General features: G+C 40.3%; 2 protein-coding genes across 2 annotated transcripts in view; both read right to left on the bottom strand.

The window, feature by feature from the left end:
• LOC113056521 (choline O-acetyltransferase-like) overlaps positions 1-5,259 on the bottom strand; it is a 7,099-nt gene extending 1,840 nt beyond the window's left edge. Inside the window, exons 1-8 of the mRNA XM_026223302.1 lie at positions 5,148-5,259; positions 4,200-4,391; positions 2,750-2,868; positions 2,512-2,565; positions 2,259-2,433; positions 603-780; positions 253-422; positions 1-39 (exon numbers count right to left, since the gene is read on the bottom strand). The exon at positions 1-39 is cut by the window's left edge and continues 62 nt beyond it. Coding sequence (XP_026079087.1) covers positions 1-39; positions 253-422; positions 603-780; positions 2,259-2,433; positions 2,512-2,565; positions 2,750-2,868; positions 4,200-4,391; positions 5,148-5,195 — 975 coding nt within the window. The 5' untranslated portion in view covers positions 5,196-5,259. The remainder of the gene's footprint in view (positions 40-252; positions 423-602; positions 781-2,258; positions 2,434-2,511; positions 2,566-2,749; positions 2,869-4,199; positions 4,392-5,147) is intronic.
• A 1,417-nt stretch (positions 5,260-6,676) lies between these two features.
• LOC113055899 (probable vesicular acetylcholine transporter-B) lies at positions 6,677-8,882 on the bottom strand. Its single transcript, XM_026222279.1, has one exon. The coding sequence runs from the start codon at positions 8,418-8,420 to the stop codon at positions 6,882-6,884; it is 1,539 nt and encodes a 512-aa protein (XP_026078064.1). The 5' UTR covers positions 8,421-8,882; the 3' UTR covers positions 6,677-6,881.
• Positions 8,883-15,869: the final 6,987 nt, after the last annotated feature.

The raw sequence follows: 15,869 nt of genomic DNA, 5'->3' as shown, positions 1-15,869 counted from the left end.
ACCCACGACCCCACAAACACCGTCTGCACCGACCACAAACTGAAACCACACACAAACACATCCATGACATCATCCGTGCTCTCGGTTGCTCCTCAGTCAGTTCTCTCAGCTTTTGAACAGGATGTGTGCCGAACCAAAGTTTCCCAAATACTCACATTCAGAGTCACAGAGTTTGTTCTCCAGTGAACATTAAACACATCAGAACACAAGGAGCATTTGAATGCATTTGTTTATTGAGTGTTCGTGTTTTACCTGCAGGGGTTTGTCGTACCAGCGGTTCGCCCCGTTTTTATCATGTCCTCCTCCGTGGAGCATCAGTGCAGCTCTGTTGGCGTCGCTGGGTTCGAGTCCTGCAGGATCATCCAGACAGACGACACACACGCAGCGCTCCATCAGCTCCACAGACTCTCTGTTCGCTGGATCTGCTCCACAGATTGATCACAAGTTAAAATGCATCTCTGTCACACACAGCATCACGGGAAATGTGATTTCACTTCTGGATAACTGTAAAATCTGGCACTGAGCAATGAATGTAACCTGAGTGTTTAATCTGTCTTTCTCTCTAGGTTTTACCACCATGTCCATGTAGTGTTGCTTTGGACCTTTGAGCAGCTGGTCTCTGGCCCGGGCCCAGTCCGTCCGGCCCGCGGCGGTCAGCAGTCCCATGTCCGGCTGCTTCTGCTCAGCGCTCAGCGTCTGCTCATAGATCCACTCCAGCTGACCCCGAACATCTGCCTCGTTCAGTTTACAGCTTCCTTCCTTCAGATTCAGCGCAAAGAACTGAGAACATGAACCAGATGCGTCTTTAGTGAACAGAAGGACCGTGACATTCACTAGTGTTGGTACTGAGCTTTTAGTGAGTTAAAGGCTTAGTTCACCCAAATATTAAAATGATGTAATTAATGACTCACCCTCATGTCGTTCCAAACCCGTGAGACCTACGTTCATCTTCTGAACACAGTTTAAGATATTTTAGATTTAGTGCGAGAGCTCTCAGTCCCTCCATTGAAGCTGTGTGTACGGTCTACTGTCCATGTCCAGAAAGGTCAGAAAAACATCATCAAAGTAGTCCATGTGAAATCATAGGGTCAGTTAGAATAATTTGAAGCATCGAAAATACATTTTGGTCCAAAAATAGCAAAAACTACGACTTTATTCAGCATTGTCTTCTCTTCCGTGTCTGTGTGAGAGAGAGTTTAAAACAAAGCAGTCTGGATATCCGGTTCGTGAACGAATCATTCGATGTAACCGGATCTTTTTGAACCAGTTCACCAAATCGAACTGAATCGTTTTAAACGTTTGACTTAAGCTGTTAACTTTTTTAATGTGGCTGACACTGCCTCTGAGTTCAAACAAACCAATATCCCGGAGTAATTCATTTACTCAAACAGTGACTGACTGAACTGCTGTGATGAACACCGAGCCGAGCCAGATAACAACAGACTGACTCGTTCTAAAATATCTTAAACTGTGTTCTGAAGATGAATGGAGGTCTCATGGGTTTGGAACAAAGTCATTAATGACATAATTTTAATATTTGGGTGAACTAACCCTTTAAGAAATCAGCTCCTACATGCATGTCATGTAACGTTTACATCTGTTCATTGAGCAGATCCGTTTATCCACAGCGACTGGAGAAATGAGGAATACAACAAGCAATTCATCTTAAGGAGGCAATAAACACAAGAAGTGCCACTAATGCAAAGTTTCAGACACCATTCAGAATAGTACTAGAAGGGAAAGGTTTTTTTTGTTTTAGTTTTTTTTTAATGATTTGTTTTTTTTTATCTAATATTGACTAACTAGCAGTGTGTGATTGTTTGTCCAGTGATGTGTGCACAGCGGATCTCAAACAGCGCCGGTGTCAGCGGCTCCCTGCGGCTCCACTTCTCTGATTGGGTTATTGAGTTATCAGACCGGACCTCATTAGAGACACTTCCCCAGCCATTTCCAGGTAAACGGCCGTCGAGATGACAGCGCACCGTTGGCCCAGCGTGACGTCTGCAGGCAAGAGGCACTGTGAAGAGCGTCTGTCGATGGACCTGCAGTTAATTTAAGAGCCTCTCAAGCCTCGTTGCGATTAGCTGGATCAGATTAAGGTGACCTCAGATATTGTTCCGCTGGACTGTAATGTGTGATTGTGGTGGAATCAGGGCTTTCCTCGACTGTCATTAATCACAGACTGTTCAGTTCACCAAACAAACAAAACAGACTAATTCAGCACACTACTGGTGTAACACAAAAAGGAAAGCACACACCTGATTTTTACAGGCCACAATGACGTGTCCTGTGTCAGACGTGCTGTCCGCGGTGATGAGTGTGTCCAGTTTGAGTCCGGCCCGTCTGTAAGAGCAGAAGAGACGCTTGTACTGATCCATGCAGAGCGGTGTGTCGGCCTTCTGACCACGAGCGACGTCCACCAGCAGAGTCTTCCTACAACACAAACACACAGCGCTCATTACTGACAAAAACTAAACTCGACCAGCTGGATTAGATGGAGGACTGATTTACCCGTCCACCGCTGCCTTGTATTGAGAGACACTTAGAATAAGACGAGCAGCAAACCTGGACAAAACAAGAGACAAACTCCAGTTTATTATCTAATTTGATCAAATAGTCAAACTGAGATATAGACATCTTCTAGATACCCTTCAATCTGAGACTCGTTAGAAAACCTCCTCGTTTAGAGGAGATGCAGATGCTGCTGTATGATCTTCAGTGATGTTATGTGTGCTCTTTATTTACTCACACCAGAGAGTCTTTCACGTCTCTGAAGGGTTGTTTGGGGAAGACCAACGCAGGACTGGAGTTCACGGGAAGCGCCAGTCTGTTCTTCAGATACATGTCTTCCAGCCAGAAGTCGAACACCTGAGAAAAACACAGCAGAACCATCAGCTCATCATTTCCTGAGCTCTAATTAAACTCTTTTGAGGCGTGAAGCTACACTGCATTTTAAAGAGAAAGAAGGACAAAGATGCTATAAAATATTATTTTAGTAAAGTGCTATTATAGATCAAGTGCTGCTGTCACATTAAAACTGTGATGTTTCCTGGCAGACAGATCAATAGCCACAGATCAGTTGCTCATTATTTTTCTTCATCTGTTTAATGGGTCTTTAATAATAAATCGGTGTGTCCGGAGGTGCACACTGGGTTCAGTATGTTAGAGTTTTTCTCAGTCGCTTTGGTATATTTCTCGAATCATCCTTGACACTTCCAAAACAGTAAGTGCATAGCCAAAATCCTTAGTTTGTCTCTCAAAATAAATATCTGTGTCAATGAACATGTCAGTGCCTTCAGAATGACAAGTTCTTGTGTCATAGTTTACAGATGAGACAGTCAGATCACTTAGTCATGTGGTCAGTATAACAGTGTACTCTGGAGGGATGTTCTGATGGAAACTACTGCATTGAACAGTATGCTATATGCTTATGACATATATCCATTTAAAACATACACATTTACACATTACTGTATGTGGGATATTGACTGAAAGAGACTGGATTGAATTCCCAGTTACACTTTTACATAGTCTGACCAAAAAAAAAAAAAAAAAAAAACTTTACAATGTCATTGTGATATAGAAAAGGAAAAACAAAGATGAAAATAAGTCAATTTTCGGAATGTGTAACTCTTGTGTTGTCCTCTGTCTATACAGTATACACTTTCCTACTGAAGATTCATGAGATGACCCTTTGAGCTATTACAAAGAAATGTTTATCATTGTTTATCTTCATTACTCAAGATTCACTTGCACAATTCATGCCAAATTTACTTGACTTGGCAGTTTATGACAACTAGATGAACCATTTAGCATTTCATGACTTATACAATGAACTACAGACTAGATGTTTTGGGGGGTAGGACTATTGCACAGAAAAATATATAATACATTTTGACCAGCATAAAACATAGGAAACAGGAAACCGCAGATAAATGTGCGTAATCAATTGAATGAATGTACAAAAGCAATCGCAACTTGTTCAAAAGAATGAGAAACTGGGTTTATGATGTGTATAAATGACTAGATGATGTGGAGGTTGTACAAGTAGTTTTGAGAATTTCATTTCTGATTTTAGAAATGCACCAAGTGATTGGTCTCAAGTGACTGAGAAAAACAGTCGTGTCACTCCTGCTCTCTGCGACTGATAACAGCTCAGGGTTGAAGCTCCATAAAATGGGTTTGTAGTGTGTTTGTACCCAATTCTCTGTATTTTCTCTTTTCTCCAGCAGCAGTTTTTGCAGCCTTTCTCCAACACCTCCATGCTTGCCGAACGTCTCCACTATAGCTTTTGTTTTTTGAAACTGCTTTTCAGAAACGAGGTGTTTGACGGATCTCAGGTAGGCGTCCAGTGTGTGCTGCAGGTCTGGCACAGGAAGTTTCGGAAGCATCTGGAGAAGAGAAGAAGAATTAGCAGTTTTTCCACACAGTCTGACAGACAGACAGACAGAAAGACAGATAGATAGATAAATAGATAGATAGATAGATAGATAGATAGATAGATAGATAGATAGATAGATAGATAGATAGATAGATAGATAGATAGATAGATAGATAGATAGATAGATAGATAGATAGATAGATAGATAGATAGATAGATAGATAGATACATGATGCCCATTGACGGTTCTGACCTCCAGTGCAGGAATATTAACGAGTGAGTAACTGTTGAGTATCTCTGATGTTTTTGTTATCAGCTCTTTCTATAAATAATTTATAAGAATAGCTTTAAGACAAATGGAGAGAAAATGTTAAGAACCTTTCATACTAGTTAGAAATACTATTTTGATTAATGAATGCAAATGGTGCATCGAAATGGTTCAGAAACACAGTATCTAGAAATATTGTTCAGTTCTATTAATAACAGCATCTGAGATCTTTAGATTTACCTCTTCTAAAATAGTAAAAAATGTACATTTTGTGATATTGTGTACATACATCTGGTAAATCACACATGTATGAAATGTGTTTTGTATCAGAAGGAGAATCAGAGACAGAAGAATCAGCTGATGTGTGTCTGTGACTCTTTCAGATCTTTGGACATGTGAAGATGAGCCTCTTGTGTTTGCCCAGTCATGATGTTATATCAAGACTAGCTCTGCACATCTGTAGGCTAAGAACAATCATAGCAAACGGAATTAGCTTACACTGCAGTGGCTGTGGGCTTGGGCTGTTTCTCTCTTCAGGACGGGCATCACTGGGTTTCTCTGCAGTTACTGAAGAGATGTTTGATTCCTCAACACTGCAAACTCTGTCCTGTGAACACTGTCAAGTTCCTCTTAACGTTATCATCAGTCAGAAACGATGTTAATCTGAACTATATTATGAATAACCACCATCCCCATGAAATTGACACTCTGTCAATCAGGCAATATTTGCACACATTTGCACACTATTAACGATAACAACATTTTTTATTGTGATGTATGGACCTGAAGGGTTGCTTAAAATTCACTAGAACTGGGAGTAATAATAGCGTTTTACCCAATTTAATTTTCTTAAATTGATTGGTCAGTACAATTGATTAAAACAATATGAAAATAGTCGCTAATACGCTGGATGTGTTTTTATAGTCGCTGCAGACAGTTATGCTTCTAACCTGATGTTTCACTTAATTAATAAATCCGTGACATTGAGCTACAGCTACAGTCTAGACTTCAACACACATGCAGATCTGGAAAAATAAAGAAATCCGCAACATTACTTTCTTAAAAAAAACTAATAATAAAATAAAATAAATAGAATAGAATCAGCAATAGTCAAGTCAAGTCACCTTTATTTATATAGCGCTTTAAACAAAATACATTGCAATAGTAATAATAGCAGCTTAAATCAGGTGTACAGTGACAGATCTACAAAAGTATTGTTCAAAAACTGTCAAATACAAATCACTAGAGAAATTAACTAAAATAAAAATGCTTCCTTTATAACTTCTGTAAGTTCATCAGAATGAATGAGCTCATAAGAGCAGAGAGCCGCTCACCTGTTTGATCGGTGCGTCCGTCACGCGTCTGTCTCTCAGCGGCGCGTGCACGCTCTTCAGCGGCGGACAGTGTCCGTGACTCCGCCCCCTCGCGCCCGGACGCGCGCTGACGCTCCTGCAGATGTTTCCAGATGTGCTGCTGCTCCACCAACTTATCATTTATGTTAGATAAATTGTTAATGCTATTTATAATAGGCCTATGTATAGCTAAATTTCTTTAAAATCGGGATTGTATGCAAATAGCACACATAACTACTTATTATTAATAATTGATTAATTAATTAGGTTAATTTTTTATCATATGAAATTATGTACAATGAATCGTTTAATATTTTTCGTTATTAACGCTGATAATTCAGTTAGACTACAATATATATAGAGGAAAAGATGTCATATTTATTTTAGAGCTGTTACTGAATAATTTTTTTTTACAATATTCTTATACTTGTTCCCAGGTTAACCGGTCCAGATTAAATATTTCGTTACGATTTAAATTAAAGCAACTCACACCAATCCAGACGGACTCAACATTCCTTCACGGATCGTTCTTAGGACTTTGAGAATTTAAATATAAAAAACGACAAATTCATTCGTTGCCATATTTATTAAAAGTGATCCAGTCAATAAAAAGGCACATGTATGGAAATGTAAGCACTAGATTTATTTGAGTTTTGTGCAGTTACATCACGCAGCACTTCATCTACTCACATCTTCTTTTACACACTACAGGAGAGAATGTCGCCCAGAGCCCAATGTTACAGTTTCTATCTAAATCATAAAAGACACACATCTCTGAGCGGACACAGTCATGAGTGAGGGAATAAATATTGCACATCAGATGCTGAATGTTTGCGATATAATCTCTGGGTCACTAAAATAAATGCGTCACGTCTTGGCGTTAAGTGAGCTCGGGTCCCGACGATTCCTCCTCCGAGTAAGATTTGGACCGCTCGAAGAGCCCGTCCTCGTCCACGGGACACGGCTTAGTCGTCGTTGTGCACAAGCCCTTTCGCTTGAGTTTGCGCTCCTCCATTCGGATGGTGTCATAAAGTCCCGTCGGTCCTTCCTCCAGCAGCACGTTTCTCTCCGAGTTGGACGACTTCATCTGGCACACGTGCCGGAGCAGCAGCAAGGCCGGCGCGTAAAGCACATTCACCAGACCCATGCCAAGGTTCAGCTGAACGAAACCCAGGTTGTGTACGATCTGACCTGCTACTATGGGTCCCATAGCGTAGGCGAGAGAGTACGAGATGTCTGCGATGGCATAGACGCTTCCATAGACGGACACATGACGCACGTCCACCAGGAAGGCGAGAGTGGGCAGCAGCGCCGTGTCCACCAGAGCGATACCGAAGCAGACTCCGCACAGGGGAAGCATCAGCTGGCCGAAGGTTTTGCAGGCAGGCACAGTGCAGGAGCTGGCCCCTATTATGACCATCCCGAGCGCGCCGTAGAACCACTGCAGCTCCGGGTACTTGGCGGCTAAACGGACAGTGACGTAAACCCCCAGCACGTGCGGGAAGAAGGCAGGCAGCCAGGTGAGACCCATCTCCCACTTTGTGGCATTCATCGTGTTCTCCATCCAGTTAGAAATAGTGGGCTCGAGGAACGCCAGCGGGATGTTACAGACGGTCAGAGCGCCCGCCACCACGGCGATGTACGGGTCCATCATGAGCCGGTAAATGGGCGTCCCGACCGGCATGTTCTCGCGCGTCCTGTTAGAAAAAGGTTTGATCACAGTCAAGAGCAAAATGCCGTCTGCCAAGCACACAGAGGCCAGAACTATGAACGGGACCCGTTTACCTGCGAATTCATACAGGATACCGCCGAACGGAGGCGCCACGAGGCTCCCGAACGAGATGAACGCGAGCGCGATCCCAAGCGCGCGGCTCCTTTCCGCTTCTTCCGTGTATTTATCCGCAATCATCGCGATCCCAGACGTGTCGGCAAACGCTGAGCCCAGACCCTGCAGGCTGCGCGCCGCGAACAGGGTCCCGTAGTTGTCAGCAAACGCGAATATACAGGTCGAAACAAACATGACCAGAAGTCCGATCAGCAGCGGGATGTCGTATCCAACGCGGTCAATGAAAGTTCCCGATAAGGGGTTGACCATGAGTTGCACAATGGCCTTGGATGCGAATAACACCCCTATCTGTATGTCCAGGTTGTCCCTGTTTGCTCTGCCCAGCGAAGAGTTGGCATGTGCGCGCGCCGCCTGCTCGGTCTCTAAATCTGCGAGGTAATCGGGAATGATCGGAACTATCACCATGTAGAGCATGTTGTCAAGCAGAAGCGCGACGCAGACGATCACCAGAACGAGCCTTCTCTTCCGCTTGGGGTCTTGCATCGCGCTGCCCAGCTGTTTAGTTCTTTCGCCCATTTCGGACAACTTCAGGGCGGCTGATTTCACCAACCCTGCAGAGCCGTCAGTTTCCATGACCGTTTACCTCAAGAGAGCAGTCCTTCAGAATGTAATTTCATTCCTTTCCTGTGCAGCGACGCGTCTGGCTTTTACGCACGAACTTTCTCGGTGTCCTGCGCGCGCGCTCGGTTCGCTTTGGTCAGGCGCTGCTTTCACGCCTCTGATAGGTGACGTGCTAGTCCTTTCTCTTCACGGGTACAGTCCTGAGCTTTACTGTCTGCATTTCCACTTCTGCTGAGATTTTTGTTTGCCTTTACATCCCTGTTACGCACGCATGAATTTGCTCTTTCTCATGTGCGCGCATTGTCTGTCACCTGTGGGTCATTCACATCCGTTTTTCTTTCCAGACTTGCTGTGGGCACAAATTAAGAGGTGTGCCCAATATCAGTTTTGTCTGATTTCCCTCCTTTGGTCTTTGGCGCGTCCCCTGTGGTCAACAACCAGCTGCGTCCGTCTGCTAATTCTAAAAACGGACGTCCACTGACCAGTCACAGTCATGATCACATGACAAAAAATACTACTGGTCGGACGAACCGTAACTGACCCCAGATCAGCTCTACTCGCGCTCTTAGTGTGTTTGGAGACGTTTTCTTGTTGTGTTGGACGTTTTCATTTGAAAACACGTAAATGCAGTGTCAATAGAATATTTTGATAATTTCTATAGAGTTTGCTACTTTTATGCCAATGTAATTCGGTGAAGGGTAAATAATTCACAGAGTTGGCGGATTGAGGACCGGATTATTATTTAAAGGAAAAAAAAAACTAAATTATTATTTAAATATTAGATTTCACAAATAACGACAATACAGTAGGCTAATGTTTATCGCCTTTTTAAAAGCATTTGGGAAAATATTAAGGCAAAGCCATCGTTCCCCTATCTACTGTTTTCTGTTTAGTATACGTCTGGAAATAGAAAATTAAATACGCGACACAAACTTAACTCCGAGCGTCACTGCAGCACGCGCGGGTCTGACGCGAAGCGTTGCGCGCTCACCAGCGGCGCGACACTGACCTCTGCTGGACATTCTGCTCGCGCCCCTTGTGCTGATCAGCTTCTCGTGATACTGCTGATAATACGCTCTTTATTTGGACTACACACTGATAGGCATAGCTAACTAATGGAAACTGAGAGTTCTTCATAACGGTGTTGAGTTACCATACTGATCTACAAGTATTTATCTAACACACATACATAACTGCTTTTTGTAATATACCTGCCATACAACTGTCAATTTGTATATTGTCATTCCTTACCTAATTATTTGTATTTTATTCTTTTATTATGTGTTTTTTGTTCTGTCGCTGTCATTGCATTGCCCTGCGAAGCTTCTATCACGAAACAAGTTCCTCGTATGTGTAAACACACCTGGCAATAAAACTCATTCTGATTCTGATATAAGGTTCAGAACTGATATTTGAATGTTGATTTAGAGTTAAATGAGCTCTTTCTCTTTTTTATGGCATGTTGCCTGATGGCGGTTTAAAGAAGCTGATCTACCTAAATATATAAAATAGTTCAGCAACACTTCCGGTGCATTGCCCAGTTTGGACGCTAGATGGCGGTTTCTGCCATGAAATACGCAGATGAATGACGTCTGATTCACAAATTTTGTTTATCTCAGAGACAAATGAAGACATAATATATTACGACATACATTATACTCTCTTTATGTATTCAACAGAGCAGTAAAAATATTAACACTATGAGTTCTTTGTTAAAGCTGCGTGTTCAGGTGAATGTGGATCATGTGTCTTTCTGTTCAGATTAATATTCTATGCAATAAATGATTAGCTCAATGTGTATTGCTCAACAGATTGGATTAATATCTTCTATAAATGTTTTTCTTTAGGATAATAATATTTAATGGGGTTCACATGTTGTATCTGAGATTAATAAAAGTAAACAGGTTTGGCTCAACAAAAAACTCAGAATGAACTCTGAATTAAATTGGACAATGAAAAGAAGCTGGAAAATGCCACAAGAGTGATATACATATTAATTATCTCTAGAAATGTGAATGTACAAATAAATGAACATTCTCCAAAACTTTCAGTGAATGGAAGAATAACCAGAAATATATGCATTGCATGTATAGGCGTATAACCACGATGGAATATATATGTTATATGTGTAATGACTCGTATAGTGACTCACTGATACACACAGCAGCAGATTGTTGTTGTTTTGTATGTCATTGGTTTACACTGTATTTTCTCTCAGAATGTTTTTTACAGCAGGGACTCACAGAAAGTTAATGATTCAATAATCTGATCTTTGTCCCCATATACCTTGAAACACATCTGATAATTCTCTGTACATGTGTAAATAAATGACTATATGCAACGGTTCAACAAGACTTTATTTTAAATGAGATTACTCCACGAGTTTACGGTTTTAAACATAAGCCGCATTCAAAAGTTAAAGGTGAAGGTGATATTACAATTTATAGTAATATTTTCAGTATTTCTCAGAAGTCTGGTTTCAATTACAATTTGTTTGAAATAATGGTGCTTCATATAATATTATCTGGAGTAATAAGTGTTAATGATAAATCCCCTGTGATGTTAGTACTGGCTGCTGTATACAGGCCACCAGGGACCATACAGACTTTATTAAAGAATTTGCTGATTTTATATCAGCAAGTTTTATTTATATCTGTGTTAGTGTTGGCTGCAGATAAAGTTTTGTTTGTTGGTTATTTTAATATCCATGTTGATAATGAAAAAGATGCATTGCGTCAGCATTTCTAACCTTTCTGAATTACATTGGGGTTAGACAACACGTCTCTAACCCTAACCCTAACCTACTCACTGTCGAAATCTTACTCTAGATTTAATACTGTCACATGAAATTGATATTAATGGCTTTGAAATTCTGCAGCAGAGTGATGATATCTCATTATCTAGTATTGTGTAAACTCCATAGCTAAAGCTGCAAATTAAACTCACTATTATAAATATGTTAGAACCATCACTTCTAGCACAAACTACTACTACTACTACTAATAATTCATAACATTTATATAGTGCTTTTCTAGGCACTCAAAGCGCTTTACATTGTCAGGGGTATCTCCTCATCCACCACCAGTGTGCAGCATCCACCTGGATGATGCGACGGCAGCCAAAGTGCACCACACACCACACACCACACACCACACACCAGCTCACTGGTGATATGGCTGCCCGCTGTTTTGTAAACAATTTTCCCAAATGATCTCAATTTCTTAGAGAAAAATGGTATATGTGAGGATTTCCAGTCAGGATTTAGACCGTATCATAGTACTGAAACTGCTCTCCTTAGAGTTACAAATGATCTGCTCTTATCATCTGATCGTGGGTGTATCTCTCTATTAGTTTTATTGGATCTTAGTGCTGCGTTTGACACAATTGACCACAGCATTCTTTTGCATAGACTTGAACACTTTGTTGGCATCAGTGGAAGTGCATTAGCATGGTTTAAATCGTACTTATATGACCGCCATCAGTTCGTAGCAGTGAATGAAGATGTATCATATCGATCACAAGTGCAGTATGGAGTACCTCAAGGCTCAGTTCTAGGGCCGCTACTCTTCACGCTTTATATGTTACCCTTGGGAGATATCATCAGGAAACATGGTGTTAGCTTTCACTGTTATGCTGATGATACTCAGCTCTATATTTCTTCACGGCCCTGTGAAACACACCAATTTGAAAAACTAATGGAATGCATAGTTGATATAAAAAACTGGATGACGAGTAATTTCTTACTGCTAAATTCTGAAAAAACAGAGATGTTAATCATAGGACCTAAAAACTCAGCTTGTAATAACCTAGAACACTGTCTAAGACTTGATGGTTGCTCTGTCAATTCTTCGTCATGAGTTAGGAACCTAGGTGTGCTACTTGATAGCAATTTTTCCTATAAAGCCACGTTTTTCCATCTTAAAAAATTAAAATCTAAATTACGGCCTACGCTCTCAATGTCAAATCCAGAAATGTTAATCCATGAATTTATGACCTCAAGGTTAGACTACTGTAATGCTTTATTGGGTGGTTGTTCTGCACGCTTAGTAAACAAACTACAGCTAGTCCAAAATGCAGCAGCAAGAGTTCTTACTAGAACCAGGAAGTATGACCATATTAGCCCGGTCCTGTCATCACTGCACTGTCCACCTATTGCTAAATGCATACATTTTAAAATGTTTAACCTGCCATAGACATAACACACTATCCCCCTTTCTATAATCCAAATCCATTAAAGGATTTTCAGGCTGCATTAATTAGGTAAACTGGAACCGGGAACACTTCACATAACACCCGATGTACTTGCTACATCATTAGAAGAATGGCATCTACTCTAATATTAGTCTGTTTCTCTCTTATTCTGAGGTCACTGTAGCCACCAGATCCAGAATTGTTATTTAAACAAATAAAGTCTCTTATTTTAGATCAAACCAAAACTTTCATTTCCAATAACTTAAACCTTTTTGTTGTGCTAAAGCATGTATTATGCATTATGTAACATTTACCAAAATAAAACCAAATTGACTCTTTTACAGAGACCACATGCACAGATGTTGCTCATATGTTTCATTAACTGCATTCTTTCATTATTCTCGCATCTTACACAACTTTACAGTATCTTCCCTCCACTGATAGTAGATCTTATTTGAACATAATGTAATCATAAGAAATTGACCAGATCATTTTATGTGCAATACAGGAGAGTCACATTAATAAATCTTAGACGTAAGTCTGCTTTGAGACAGGACATGTTTGTCAGATTTGCTTTGAGAAACTTCAGGGAAGATCTTCTAGAGCTTCAAGAGCATGTGAAAGTTCCTCTGGAGTGTTTACGCACTTAATGTCTATTTAGGAGGCTGTTTCTGAGAAGAGTCAAGAAGTTAATCCTGCTTATGTGGTCAACAGTACCTTAGAGACCATAGATAGAAACCTGCTGTAACTGCACTGACCCACTAGTGTGTGTGTGTGTGTGTGTGAGAAAGGGTTTACATGTTTTTATATCGTGGTGGTGACTTAAACCTGAATAGACACAGACTCATGGGGACTTGTGTTACTGTGGGGACCTAAACTGGAAACAAGCTTATAAATCATACAGAATGAGTTTTTTTGAGAAAGTAAAAATGCACAAAGTTTCCTGTGAGGGTTAGGGTTAGGTGTAGGGTTGGTGAAGGGACATAGAATATACAGTTTCTACAGTATAAAAACCATTACACCTATGAAGAGTCCCTGTAAACCACAAATGCAAGCATATGTAAGTGTGAAGATTGTGTGTCTTCTACCTTTCTATAAATAGTGTTCAAAGTGTTAATTAGTCTGTACAGGTGTTGACCTGCAATTGTTAAAACCCTTTGAAACCCATTAAAGTATATTTTGAAGATCTTAAAAAGCAAATATCTGAAAAAATTGACAAATCATTGCCATGAATTTTTACTTTATCCCACATTAGCTGTATCTGCTTCGTCTACTTTTCTAAACAGCATTAATAATATTTTAATAATATTTATATAATATACAGATCCAATATTTATTTTGTCATGTTCAGTTTTTGTATGTTTTAGCTCATGTTTAATTCACCTGATTCCAGAAACAGTGGAGGACTGCAAACTGAAAAACGTCAATGAATACAATTCACTCACGTTAAAAAAAGAAAAACTCATAGTGAATGCATGAATGAACAGACTTTGCTCATCAGCTCTGCTCTAGTGTGTTTCTGAGGAACAGAGTAATGTCAGATTTGGTCTATGCTCACGACGGCTGCGGGTCGCTGGGTCCAAGAGTCGCTCTGTGACTGGCTGCAGTAATGCACTTCTGATCCTCTTTTCTCTTCAACATACGTCAGAAACACAAATCTACTGATATAAGAGCAGCTCCTTGTGCAGAGGAATTACTGAAGATTACAAAACCCTGGAGAATTTCTAATCCTGAATGTGCAAGTTGATTAGCCAACGGTTCAAGATCTGAGCAGCTGACTGAGAAGATCTGTGAACATCAGTGTTCTTTGAGCAACAGACCGAACCTGCAAAGGGTGAACATGGATTTGAATAAAAGTATCTGCATAAATGAGCCACTCGGACTCCTAACACACACACACACACACACACACACACACACACACACACACACACACACACACACACACACACACATGTGGTATCCTGAATAATTGTCATAATTATAATTCTTTTCAGTTTATTCTTGTGTATATTTCATGTGGCAATATCCATTTTCCTTGATTTGATTTATATTTTATTTCTATAATTTCTATCATATTATAAATGCTGTGTTAATCAAAATACATGTTGCAACTATTTCGGGATTTTTCATAAGAGTTATCGTTCCGATTTAATATGCATATTATCAGCAGGAGATGGATGTGTGTGATTGGTTGAATGAAAAGGTGCGCGCCACTGCGTGCGGGAGTTCTCGCGATATGCTTCATTCATGATAAAGCATCGGTGAAGAAACATCGCTTGAACGCTCATTCATTTAATATCATCCTTTACAGGTATAAAATGTACACAGGACACACCATCACTGCTTTAATCGTTTTGTAAGAAAGGCTGTTCTCTATACTGTTTGTTTTTCGAGATGCATATGATTGATATGTTCATAAACTCGGTTTAATGTTAACCATCAAATCCGAGCACATGGTTAGCATAAATGTGCCGTGATTAGATCGCACGCTGGTTATTAGGACACGGATGTAAAATACATGTACTGTTATATGCATTTCGTGTTATACTTTATTCATTATATATGTTGTTATTCCTTATTCCTTCTGTTATGAGTTTATTTCATGCTTTTTCACTGATAGTGTATGTATGACGCCCAGAGAAGACTATGTAGTCGAGTGAACCTATTTACATACCTGGCCTTGTGTCATAAATTGTGATTTGTGGTTACAGTAACAGCATCTAAGTCAATACTGTGTTGATACTATGCATTTGTGAATATACTGTTGAAAAGTGTGAGACTATGCACATGTGCAAGTCACATCATTTGTATTGATTCATGATAAAGCATCGGTGAAGAAACATCGCTTGAACGCTCATTCATTTAATATCATCCTTTACAGGAGTATTACACACACACAGAGGAATCAGTGCATTTACTGAGACAGATGACTGTTTGTGAAGGAAACCATCTAAACCAGTGAAGAGAACCATGCAAGTAAATTCATGATGCCAGCAGACTCTTCTACAGATTCTAGTGTAGGAGTTGATCCACCTTCATCAGTCGACCCTCTGAGCCCCTAAAGAACTCATGAAAGGACTGTCTTGTGCCTCACAGTTTATTCTGTGGATTAACAATGAAAGGCCCTTTTGTTATTAATGGTTCATACAAAAATCCTCTTACTTCAAGTTTGTTATATAAGGTTCTTAGAGTACATTTGAGGGACAAGTAGTTTTGAATAATAGACTTGCTTGGGAGAGGGAACTTTCTATATAAGTGAGAAAGAAT

Source organism: Carassius auratus, chromosome 37, assembly GCF_003368295.1.
Source record: "Carassius auratus strain Wakin chromosome 37, ASM336829v1, whole genome shotgun sequence".
Lineage (NCBI taxonomy): Eukaryota > Metazoa > Chordata > Actinopteri > Cypriniformes > Cyprinidae > Carassius > Carassius auratus.
This window is presented reverse-complemented; position numbering and strand designations above follow the sequence as displayed.